Source organism: Crocodylus porosus, unplaced genomic scaffold (genome assembly GCF_001723895.1).
Source record: "Crocodylus porosus isolate Cpor-Errol unplaced genomic scaffold, CroPor_comp1, whole genome shotgun sequence".
Lineage (NCBI taxonomy): Eukaryota > Metazoa > Chordata > Crocodylia > Crocodylidae > Crocodylus > Crocodylus porosus.
Window position 1 is genome coordinate 7,040,030 of NW_017728918.1, and position 12,843 is coordinate 7,052,872.

The 12,843-nt window shown below is 48.5% G+C and overlaps 1 protein-coding gene across 2 annotated transcripts in view; it reads left to right on the forward strand.

Moving 5' to 3' along the window:
- The first annotated feature begins 4,792 nt into the window (after nucleotides 1–4,792).
- PINX1 (PIN2/TERF1 interacting, telomerase inhibitor 1) overlaps nucleotides 4,793–12,843 on the forward strand; it is a 77,819-nt gene continuing 69,768 nt past the window's right edge. Inside the window, exons 1-2 of one of the 2 annotated variants that reach the window (XM_019537195.1) lie at nucleotides 4,793–4,899; nucleotides 11,186–11,295. In XM_019537195.1, the coding sequence (XP_019392740.1) occupies nucleotides 4,881–4,899; nucleotides 11,186–11,295 (129 nt within the window). In that variant the 5' untranslated portion in view covers nucleotides 4,793–4,880. The remainder of the gene's footprint in view (nucleotides 4,900–11,185; nucleotides 11,296–12,843) is intronic. The other variant, XM_019537194.1, reaches the window with a different exon arrangement.

A 12,843-nucleotide genomic window follows, 5' to 3' on the forward strand; every position in this document is an offset into this window, starting at 1 on the left:
GCGAGGAGTGCCAGCAGCAGGGTTAGTCCCTGTGGCTGCTGGGGTTGCTGTATTGGTGCAACTTGGGAACCAGGGGGATTCACATGGCCACCATTCACCCTCCCCCCCCACTTTTTCTCCTGCTGATTTTAGCCCCAAACTGTGCCTAAAACCCCCAGATTCCCCAGCCTGGGCCTTACACTTCCACCCTTTATATAAATGAGAAACTCTTCAGAGCAAGGGCTGTTTCTTACAATATACTAAGGCCTGCCCCGTACCCTCCAAAAATACACTGAGCTAATGAAATGGAAATCATGCTACCATTTCCCCCGCTTTTTCTGCCTCCTTTGTTTTTTCCCTTGCTCCCTCTGCTATTCTCAGCCCTGCCCTCTGTGTGCTCGCTCATCCCTCAGTTGGCAATGGATGCAATGAATTCTCTCAGATGCAATTAATTCTTGAGCTGTGAACGTGTCACTCTGCCTCATCCGCCCCGGTGGTTGTTCCTTGAACCCCTTTGTCTCCCAGCCATGGGTCACCCGTTTTGACATCTTTTGCTCTGCAGATTGGACATTGTTAATCTCTCCCCCAGCCTGGCGGCTGAGCCGATGTCTCTTGCATGGCAGCTAGACTAACACTCCTTTATCCCAGTGCTCACCTTTAATCCTCTTGTTCTCTCTAATCATTGTCCTAAATCAAACCTGTCTTTTTGTTTTAAAGTCCCGAGGCAACTCGTGTCCCTAGTGCTTCCATCACACCTCTCCCAGAATTCACTCAAATAAGCACTTTCAGTCTGGCCCGAGGCCACCCGACAGCACAGAAGCTGATTTGGCTCATGAATGACCTCTTCCTTAGCTGGGATTCGGAGCCTATTTCGTTGCTGGCTCACTCTGATTTTGCTACTGCCTTTTCGTTTCTAAACTGCCTATGGAGTAAGTCTTACAAGTCCGCCTCCAGTGTTTAAAGAGGACTCCAGTGGGTGCATCCACATATCTCAGGCTCGGCGAGAGTGGCATGGGCTAGTGATATAAGCAGAGGCCAGGGAGCCAGGTGCTGAAGGTGCTTTCTCACCTGCACCCATGTGGGGAACTGTTAAGCTCTTTGCACCCATTTTCCCCACCTGTGAAATGGGATCCCGAGCACTTATTTGTAGACATGTCACAAGAAGTCATTTATATGGGAGAAACACTTGTAGGTAAAAAGTGCTCTTTGGTGTATCAGCCACCTGGTCAAATCAGTAATCTCATCTGGGTAGTGGGGTAATGATGACGCAGTCGTGTCTGAAGTCAAGAGCTATCATCGCACCTGTCCCTCTTTGACTTCCCAGTTTAAATGACCACATAACCTTTTCCATCTGGGTCCACAGAGGGTGCAATGCAAATCCAGAATGGGGGTTTGAACACACAGCTCTGGAGCTGTAGTAAAAGACTTTAATTGTTCATTCATCATAGCCCAGCAGCAGTGACTTGGCACAGCGATAGCATAAAAACGGGGTTTCCAGTCTTCCCCTATTTGACACGCTCGTAAACATGTTGAAAAGTTTTCTTCTTGGGCTGACAGTCTCCAGCGGACACAGCTCAGTGGTGATTTTGTTATTGGGAGTCTGAGATAAATAACCCAGCCATTTGTGTTTGTCTGTGTTGAGGGAGGACTTCATTTTCCAGCACTGTGAGACCAGGGAAATTTTTTTGGTCACACCAGAGCAGCTAAGCCCATAATCAAAGTGGGCAAAATATGAATGTGCCCAGCCCGGATTCAAGCTCTGGCCTTTTAGGATGATGGAAAGCTCCTTTTGTAGTCCAAGTGGCAAACTCTCTGTAGATAATGCGAGCTGGTCTAGTGGACTGAGGCTACTTTCTGCTAAGAACTTATCTTAGCTAGGAGTGTTAATAAAGTAAATCTTTTTTACACTGGGTGTTCAAGTCGTCACTTATTTACAATGGTGTTCGAGTCAAGTCCCTCCCAAAGCACCTTGGATGCTGTAACAACCCTCCTCTGCTCCGTCCTGTGTTGGGCTAGCTTTGCGCACTCTGATGGTTAAAGCCCCATCCAGTCCTTGATATTGGTTCCCCAGCTCTTCTTGGGTCTACCAAGAAGCATTACTGTGCTGCATTAAGCTCTTCTTGGGTGTACAGATGGTGTTCAACCTCTTCAAATCTCCTTGCAGACACGTGCATTTCAATAATAGTGTGGCTTATTTTGGTTTAGCTTGAATAAACCAATTTGAACTAAATCACATATGACCTGATTTAAACCAAAATAAGTTTGTCGCCCCTTCCACCTGTTTAAACAGGATGGTTTTAAAACCCACCTTTCATTGCACTGGCACAGCTTTCTTACATGACCCGCTGTGGTGGCTGGGCTGAAGCATGTTTACAAACAGGTTCTCTAATTGCGGATGCTTCACATGTTGGGAGACCAGATTTTGATCCTGCTGGCTTTCTATCCTGGTCCTGATCCTGGTTTTCAAAACTCCGAATGAAGTCATTGCTTCTTGTAAATCAAGGGAAGATGTGACACTTTTAAAAGCTGGGTCCTAGGGGAGTTCAACAGAGCACTCAGTACTGGGCTCCAGTCTGCACACTTACAGACATGCTGCACTTGACTGCACTGTGAGCACTAAGGACCCAAGCTTGCCAGTTGAATGCTAGCTCAGGTACGCCTACGTGAGCCGTGACATGCCTCCGACTGCAGTGCAGACGTAATCTATGTAAAACCAGCACCATCTGGCTCAACAGCTCCACTCTCTGGGGCCTATTTAGAATTTGGGCAGAAAGTTAGAAAAAAAAAACCCACCCAAAAAAAGATTCACTTACATGTTTATGAAGCATTTCTTTTTAATGTTTAAATGTTTTTGTATTCGTGTGCTTTCTTACACTGAGTGATCAAATCGTCTGCCATTAGCCTTAGTGACAACTACAGCGACAATAACAGCTGCCACTTCTCCCCTACAAAAAAGATACCACTTTGTTTTTATGAAAGCTGATATTGTACAAAAAATATAGAAAATGTACGTAAAAATGAGTTATCTTTCTGCCTTTTCCTTTTGTATGTTGCAGAGACTTCAGTGGCACTACCTGCATGAAGGTAAGCATGAGTGATTGCAAAGTGTGGGTATTTAGATTAACTCTTTAGAACAGGGACTCGGTCTCCCTCAGAGCTTGTATGACACCTAGAACAACAAAGCCTAAGGATTTGGATACTACTATAATATAAATACTAATGAATAAAACGCCAGGACTTTGCAACATACTGTACTTATTCTTATACCACATACCCTCCAATAAGACGTGCACCTTGTTTTGGGAAGGCAAATCTTTCCTTTCAACAAAACTGTTCAGAACCAGTTTCCTCCTTTAAGACACAAACCTCCAATTTTTTATCACTAGATCTTGGGGAAAATAGGTGGGTGTGACAAACAAAATAAATAAAATACTTCATTTTCTGGGTGGGGATATTGCTTTTTTTTTGAGCCGCTGTTCTGTTACGCTAACAAAAATGAATACGATCTAGTACACTTCTGAATACTAATAATGTTGAAAGAACGTCAACGATTTTTATTACTTGCATTGGTACCATCGTTCTGGTAGGCTCGCAGCGTTTTAATAGCAGTAATGGTCTAGGAAATGTCTAGGAGTTTTTTTTGTTTGACAGTCCTAGAGTTTTTTGTGATCCCTTATTAGGCCAGCTGCACAGTTGAGATGTTGGACTAACTTTTGGGCATAAATAGTGCCCATCCTCAGGTCAGGACTTGATGCCGGAAAGCATACAGTTGATCCAATTAAGCATATCCCAAAACTACAGTTCTGTGAAAGGCAGGGTAGAGCTGCATCTTACAATGGAAGTGATGAAATGAGCTCTGCCCCACAGAAACTTGTGCTACGTATACAGTGTGTGTGTGTGTGTGTATGTCTATCTATCCATCTGCTTTAGACTATAAGGTCCAAATCTATCTAGCATCTGCCAAACTCACACAGCTATGTCTATCTACCATAGCTGGGTCTTTACTGATTCTTCTATGGGCTCATACTGCCATCTATAGATTTGTTCCGAATGCTACACTAAGCCTCCAGGCCCCTCCAAAAATAGAAATGGAAATAAATATTTAACTGGAAATAAAAGCCTCTCATGAAAAATAATTAGAAAAGTGAAAACTTGAGCTGACATGAACAAATAGGAGTATTTTTGTTTTGTCAGGAAAAAAAAAAGATTCGGGAGCATGCTCCTAACATGTTCAGAAAGGAGGACTGTCTTGGAAACTAGATTTTCCCACTCACAGTCAGAAAAGAAACACAGGCATAAATGCTTGAAAGGAGGATTTTGGTGAGGAGGAATCAGACTAGGCTCAGAAATAACTTCCTAGCTGCGTAACCTACGACTCCGCTGCAAGGGGGAAAGGGATAGAAGCTGCATTGGGTGGGGGGAAAAGTGGCATTTTGGGCTGCAGATGTGAGGTTTGGACTGCCCCAGGTCCTGAATCATATCAAGACAGGCAGGAGTTGGGGGCAGACCAGGGTTTACCTGGTTTACAGCAGCTGGAATGGCAATTAACTGGGATCCGGCTTGACCATCCGGGGGCAACGCGTTAATTCGGATACGTCCCAGGTGCTCCACGTGGAGCCCCGGCCCGGGATTGCACTGAGCTGTCTGCGCAGATGCCTGTCTCCTTCCGCGCCCAGACCCGAGAGGGGGCAGCTCCTCAATAACGCCGGCTTCCTTCTATTTCCTCCAGTCCCGTTTCTTCCCTGGAAGAAGCTTCTCGCTGTTATCCTTCCCTGGCTATTCCATGAGGCAAAGCTTAGCCACCCCTTTATGCGCCCCGCGAGAGGAAGGCCCCCTCCCAAGATGGTGGCGCCGGCATGTGCGGGCGGCCTGCGCGCTGCGTGACGTGAAAAGCCCCCAGGATGGCGATGCTGGCGGAGCGTGAGTGTCCGCGCGGGAGGGGCGAACCATTCCGTTCCAGGGGAGAGGGGGCGACCACTGCTCAGCGCCCAGGAACCTTGCGGGGGGAGCATCCTTGGGGTGGAAGACAGATACCATGTGGGAGCGGTGGGGAGAGGGAAGCAGTTCCCTTGTAGAGGAAGGGGCTGGAAGATACCATGTAGGGGGGAGCACCCTTGTAGAGGGAGAGCTGGAAGACACCGTGTGGGAGTGGAGGGGTGTACCGTTATAGAGGAAGGGCTGGAAAATGCAATGTGGGAGCTGAGGGGAGCGCTCCCGTAAAGGAAGGTGCTGGAAGATACCATGTGGGGAGGGGAGCACCCTTGTAGAGGAAGGGATGGAAGATACCATGTGGGAGTGGGGGGGGGGCGCCCTTGTAGAGGAAGGTGCTGGAAGATACCATGTGAGCCTGAGAAGAGGGGGTGCCTCTCTTGGAAGGGTCCATTAAGCTTCTGGGGGAGAGGAAGAAACCATTATCTTGGGGGGGGGTGAACCTCATCCCCTGTGGGAAGGAGTTCCCCGGAAGACAGGGATGCTGAGGCCTGGGCTCTAGCAATGCAGCGTAGTGTAAGGAATGGGGGTTGGAGTGGGAGCAACCACTGACATGCTTGGAGGGGGGCCTGAGCGCCAGCCCTGTGTGGGGCAGGGCAGCCTGCTCTGGGCAGGAAGGACTGCTGGGGTGAAATAACTCCAGTGAGGTGCGTGTCCAGTCTCCTGGACTGGTTAGGGGCTGGGGGGCATGACTGGTGAGGAGAGGCTGGGGGAAATGGGCTGATTTAGTCTGCAGAAGAGAAGACCAAAGAGGAATTTGATAGCAGCCGTCACCTCCCTGCAGGGGGGCTGCAAAGAGGATGGAGCTGGGCTGTTCCCAGTGGGGGCAGATAACAGGATAAGGAGCAATGGGCTCCAGTTGCAGCAAGGGAGGCATAGGTTAGATATTAGGAAGAATTTTGTTACTAGGAGGGAAAAAAAAGACTGGAACAGGCTTCCCAGAGAGGTGGTGGACTCTCCATCCTTGGAGGTTTTTAAGACCCAATTAGGCAAAGCCTTCCCTGGGGTGATGCAATTGAGGCTGGTCCTGCTTTGAGCAGGGGGTTGGACGAGATGTGACCTCCTGAGGTCCCTCCAACCCTCATTTTCTATGTTTCTAATGATAAAGATCTATAAAATAGGAGCTACATGATGAGGAGCAGCAAACATGAGAATGACAGAGTAAAGGGTGGTCTGACTGGGGCAACATCGAGACCACTGAATAAGAGGGGGTCGTTACCGCCTGTGATTTGGACGGGATCGGGTAGATGAGAATGAGACGTGAAGTCAGTTGACTCCCACAGCACTGCCTGACTAGAAATGCTGCTGCCGCAGCCAGACAATTGGCTTTCAACTTTGGGTGGGGAGCAGGGCTAATGCACAAGTATCTCTCCGCAGCTTCCCTTCCTCCCTTCCGCTCCCCAGTCTGCCCTGGCTACAGCCATTCTTTTATTGCAGAGAGTCAGGCCGCACCGGGGCAGAATGATGTGGACCCTCTGGGTTCCTATTTGAAATCTCTGGTTTTACCTTATGAATCAAACTGACCCATCTCTACCCTGGTGTGGCTCCCCACCACCCCCTTGGAAGGATCTTAAGGCACCCCAGCCTGCTGTGACACCCTGGTTGGGAATCACTGCCCTTGGGACTTGGTACGGGCTTAGTGGCCCGCGTAGGTGGTAGTCGTATGGCACTCGGTGCAGCAGGCCGCTTGTGCCATCTGTGATGCATTTGTATTATGTGCCCTTTGCATTTGGGCAAGGGGTTATTTGCCTGGGGTCTCCAGTCCTTTTTTCTGTTTACTCTCTCTGGTTTTATTGTAATGCTGCCAGGCTGTGGGATTGAGCTCAGGGTCATAGTCTTTATCTTTAAGGCGCTCGGCAGATGCCCAGAGAATCTGCAAGCTTACTTAGAGCACCAGGGTGAAGACCATGGTCTGCTTCTCTGGTGCAGTGAATTCAGTCCTAGGTATAAAGCTCAGCTGAGCAGAAGACGGGTCCTTTTCATGACTAGAAAGGAGCTTCCACCATCACAGTCCTCCCCATCTTCTGCCCCATGTGCATCTCGGTGACCTGTCTTGCCCCAGCATAACCATACAGCAGTGCATGCGTAGTGAATAGGAGATCTCCACTGCTCGCTCACACTTCTCCTTCTGGGTAGGTGACAGGCATCTTCTGCTAGCCATGTAGCCCCATTATTTAAAGGACACCTCATTGTTTGGTGGAAGGCGCATGCAATGACTGTCCTGTAAAAACTGATGTAGGGATGTAATGGAGTGAATTTCTTTGTAAGCTGATGGTTGTTATTTCGGCTCAACAATGGCTGTAACTTTAATTCTTGTCCAGGCCCGCAGAGCTTTTGAATGCATATTTCTTTCTTCTTTTAACATTACATTTAAGGAAATGTGTGCCTGCAGGATTAGGGCTGAAATATGTTCCTATCCTTTGACTTAGTGCATCTCAGAGATGTACATCTGACTTCGTAAGAATGAAACTGTAGGCGCACATGGAATTATTGTATTTACCCAAATCCAAGATGACTTTGAATTTAAGATGTCCCTCCAGTAATTAGGTTTTGTACGTGGGAGACTTATGTGTTTGCTATCATTTTTCATGTAAGGTGTCTAATTATTGGAGGGACGTTTTAAATTCATCCCCTGCACCACTGCAGCGAGGAAAGCGGTAGCAGGGAGGCAAGCAGCAATGGGAAGATAGGTGGGGGCACCTGCTCCTTGCTCCCCACCACTTTATCCCCTCTGTTGTTCCCTTTTGCGGTTCCTGTGCCCCTGGCACCTGTCCCCCCGATTACTTCCTTCTCCTGCTTGGCCCCCATCTGTTGCCCGCTGCTTACTCTCAGTCATGGCTCTTGCCCTGCTGCAGCCTGGGGCACAAAGCATATGGTGGCTCTGGTCCCCTGCCTAGTCAGACATCAGTGGATGTGGCAGAAGCTCCATTCCTGGATGTGGGCCAGAACCAGAGCTGGGAACGAGGCCGGAGCTGCCACTGCTGCTGTCTGGCTGGGCAGGTGCAGGTTAGGGCCAAAGCTGCATCTGAGGGTAGGTGGCCGTGGGGAGCAGCACCTCCTCCAGTTTGTTCCCCTGCCCTTTGTTTTTGAATCCAAGACGAGGATTCTCCCACCCACGTTGAGTGGGGGTAGGGGAAAAACCTTAACTCGGATTCAAGTAAATGGGGTGTTTTAAGTGCAGTCTTCCCAACTGCACAGGTTTTCTGAAGTGCGTGATGTCGTTAACAGGTTCTGACAAATCAGCCCCAGGGTTAATGTTTATCCTTGTACAGGTTTCCCTTGCTTTATGTGGGTTCTGTATGTTCAAATTAGCTCTTATTCGATGACCCTTTTTATACCAAAAATTTGTTATATGCAAGGTAAATTCACTGAAGCCCGCAGTCATCTGCTTTGTGCAGTGCATTGTGGGAGTGACGCGCACCAAAATATAGTCTCCTGTGTGGATCTGTGCTCCTCGCTCCTTGTCTGCGACGTGTTTCTGTAGTTGCCATCCCTGTTATGGCTTCTAAGCATCCTATCTTATTTCCTATCCCTTTCTGCTGAATGAATAAATGAATGCACGCAATGAATTAAATGACCCGGCTACCCTAATCCAGCCCAAACCCCTGTTCCAGGCAGGGTTATCCCTGTCTAAACCATCCTAGGTGACTTGCAGCCTGTTCCTAAAATCTTCTGGGAACAAACCTCACACACCACTACCCAATGGAATACTCCAACCATCAGAAATGCTCTTTAATTAACTGTGGATAAAGCAACAGGATGCAAGTACCACCAATATTTAGGAAATGGCACATCTGCAGCAGGCTGGTGTCTCAACATAGTGTTGCCTGACACTTGGGGATTATTCGGGGTGCTTGGGTGGCCCCCCTATGCCATCTCTGAGCCAGTGTGCTAGTTCACTTCCATGTTTAGGGCTGCATTTGTTAGTTGGAACATGCACTGATGACTTCCAAGCTCCGAGTTGGTGACAAAACAGAAGTGTGGGACTGAATGAAACCTTTTTCTCCACTGGATGGTGCTGCTACCCTGGATAGGATCTGTGGCGCCATAGCATAATTCCCTAGGTGCAGCTCAGCACAGCAGCACGCCTGAGCTGCGTAGCTTGCAGCTGCAGCCCAGGATGTTGTTAGTTTTCACCTTCTTCATGGTTTCATAGATGTTAGGGGCTGAAAGGGACCTTACAGATCATCGGGTCCAGAGAGGTAATGTCTCTGACAAACGATACCCGGACTCTCCTTTCCATAATTCCTTTGTGGCAGTGAGAACGATGGGTTTACAGGTCTAGCACTGGATCTGGAGTTGAATCCTCTTTCTGCTCCTGTCACAGCTTCTTTCTAACTAAGGAAGCCACTCTTACTCTGTGCTTGGGTTTTCTTACGTGCAGATTAGATGGTGATGTACATCTGCCTTGCAGGAAAATGAGGATGAATTCACTAGCATCTGTAAAGTGATCTGAGACCCTGGTTTCAAAGGTGCAAAGAAGGAGAAAATGTTAAAATGACAGGCCTGCAAGGCTCCTGTGTTAGATCTTAGGCTTTTGTTACCTGGTAGCACAAGATTTAAAAAGCCCGTCTACAGTAGGAAACAGTCCTCACCTTTATGACACTATCAGAATATTTATGGCGCCTGGTAATGGTGCCACAGAGACCAAGCAAACAGATGTCCCCATGCCTTGTCGTGGCACATGTGCAAAATCTTGCTCTGAAGAATGCGGCATCAATTTTTGCTGCTTTTTAGTGGTCTGTTTGCTTTAAGCTGGGAGCGTGAGCAGCTTGGAGCTGCCTACACTCTCCAGTTGCCCTGAGTGAGCATGGCAGGGCTTTACTGCAACCCAGCAACTAGGCATCCCTCTGCTGAAGTTCCCTGAAGGACTCAATCCATTGGCCTTTTCGGAGCCCAGCTAACGAGGTGATGGGATTGAATCCCACATCCAATGCAGTCGTAACCCTGTTTTCCACATTGGAAAGCCAGAGCTGCTGCACCCTTTTTATATAATGGCTACTGGTTAGGGTGCTTATTTGGGGAGTGGGAGGCCCAGGTTCAGTTCCCTGTGTTGCCTGAGGGAATTTAAATCCACATTTCCCACCCCTCAGGAAAGTGCTCAAACACCAAACTGAATGCTGTTCCTGGAGAAGCTGATTCACATGGTGTCATCAGGATTCATCAGACTAGACCAGGTGTGACTGACTGCACCTGGTGGTTAGGGCACTTTCCTGGGAGATGGGAGCAATGGCTTTGCATCCCCTTAGGCCTAGCTGGGAATTGAATCCAGGTCTCCCACGCCCTAGGCAAGTCCTCTAACCACTGAATGATTTATTGGGTGTTGCTGCTGTGCCATGTCTCATGTTGCAGGTGCTCTCCTCCAGCCAGATAGGCAGAGGATCATCCAGTTTGTAGATTCCTGTTGGGGCTTGGATGTGGGATGGAAGACGAGTTGCTTAGGACTGTCATGACTGAGGTACTTGGGGGGTCCTGCTCAGAAGTGGAATTTGAAGCATTTGGGGAATGCTAGTGTTGATTATTCAGACTGGGTCTGTGCTGTGCATCTGGGGAAATTTGCACCATTGCTGCTGATCACATATGCCAAACCCAGATTTGCAGCAGTGAAGGATGGAGCGCATCCCCTGCCTCCAGGCCTTTGCCTCTTCTGTGCTTGAGAGCAACCAAAAGGGTGCCCCTGGGCTGACTGTTGTGCTTCTGTGTTTGAATGCAAGCTGGGCTAGTCTGGGAGACTGAGGCAGTGCAGGTATGGCCTTGGGAGACTGTACACTTCAGCACAGACAGGGTAAGGTGGCATTTTTCATAAAGCCAACCTGATGATGCAGGCATGCTCTGAGACATGCAGGCATGTGCCCCTAGACAAGATAGGCAAAGGATCATCCAGTTGCAAAGGGCCTGTGAGGGTCTAAATTTTAGACTTGGGTGCTGAAGTCCTACTGTAGGTATTAAGGTCCTCAGATGTAGCCTTTGTTCTTCTGCCCCTCAGTTCACCACCTGCAACTGGAGCTAATACTCTTTCCCTTCTCTCAGGGCTTCTGTGAAGGTAAAACCATTCAAGATTGTGGTGTTCAACCACAACAGTAATGGGGGGCACTAAATAGGCTGGTATCAATGCTGTGTGGAACGAAAGATATTTATTGACTAGACAGAAAGCAGAAATTGACTTCTGGAAAACTAAATGGAGTGTAACAGTTTTGGTTTTCTTTTCTTACCGTAGCCCGTAGAAAGCAGAAGTGGTCTGTGGATCCCAGAAACAGCGCCTGGAGCAAAGATGATTCCAAATTTGGTCAGAAGATGTTGGAAAAGATGGGATGGTCTAAAGGAAAGGTATGGCCTAAATACCTTAGTCTAAAGGGAAGGTAGGCAAAATGTGGCCCACCAGTTGATCCTATCCAATGTCAGGAGCCTGAGGAGGGAGTGCCGTGCCCTGCACCACTCCACTCCACTGCCGCAGCAGCGCAGACTTCTCCACCTCCTGCATCCACTCCCCAACCCGGGTTCCTGGTTGCAGTGTGCAGTCCTGGCACCCTGGCCTCCAGCAGCCAGCCCTACACAGGATGGGGCATGATGCAGCACACCAAGTAGCAGTTCTGCCCACTTGCTGTCCAGCCACCCCCAACTTTCCTGGTGTGGCATGAGAGCAGCAGGTCATGGCATCAGGTGGGCAGGATGGCTATTCGGCACGCTGCATTGCACCCTGTCCTGTGCAGGCCCAGCTGCCAGGACTGTGCAGCACCAACAGGAAGCCGGGGGGTGGATGCTGGGGGGGTGAAGGAGTCTGCACTATATGGCCTAGCCCTGGCAGAGTGGAGTGATGTGGGGCATAGCCCTCCCTCCTTGGGCTCCCAGTGGGCCAGAGGGTCAAATAGGTTCAGTTGGCATCTCCCAGCCCCACTCTGGTCCTCAACAGCTCACCAGAACTCATTAAGTGACCCTCCAGCCCAAATAATTGCCCACCCCTAGCATAAATGGAAGATAGTGTTAGCAGAAAAAGCAGACTCTCAAGTGTTGTGGATTTAGAAGCACTTGCAGTGACATTATGCTTGAGAGCGCTAGGTACCAGAAATTCAGGCAGTTCTTGGTCCTTGTGTTTATAGGGCTGGGTCCTTGATATTAGGTACTTTTGTTACCCCACCACTTAGTGACTTCCACTTTTCTTTTGCTTCCTCACTTTCTTTTCTTTTCTGCTGTCGCATGGATAAGACAGTGACACAGATAAGAGCCAAACTAGGTACCACTCAGGTGTAGTTTGCTGTACCTCCTATATTCTGGCTCTGGCCTTTATTGTGAGAGAAAGCAGCGCCAGAAAGCTGTTTTAGTTTCTCACAGCTTTTAATGCCTTTATCTCCCAGATTAGTTTGGGTGTCGTGTCAAGCTATATCCTTTCCTTTCTCCAGCCCACTGCCGTGGAGGGTTATAAAAAGAGGCCTGTAACCTCATGATGCTAGAAATATTCTCCTCTATTCAACAAAGAGAGCTCTGTTGCCTCTTTCCATTGGCGGGGAGGGGTGGGGGGCTGCTACAAAGGGGCCTGCTCAGAGCCCAGAACCGTGATCTCCATCTCTTCAGCATTTCCTGGTGCTTGGTTATGTGAGTGAGCAGCATGACGAGAATGGTCTGGGTTCTTTTTTTTTAAAGTATATCTCAGACTAGTCATTTCTCTTCTTTCATTTAGAAACAAGGAGTAATCGTTGTAGCATACTTGAGCTTAGGATATTTGCAGAACTCAAGCTGATTTCCGTGAATAACTACCCCTTGACTTGAAAAGGTCTGTTTAAAAAAAAAAAATGTAGCTGATGACTTTTTAACTGCTTCTGATGTTGTACCTAGTTAGTTGCAGGATCAGAACTGCACACAGACAGTGGCAGGTAGGGT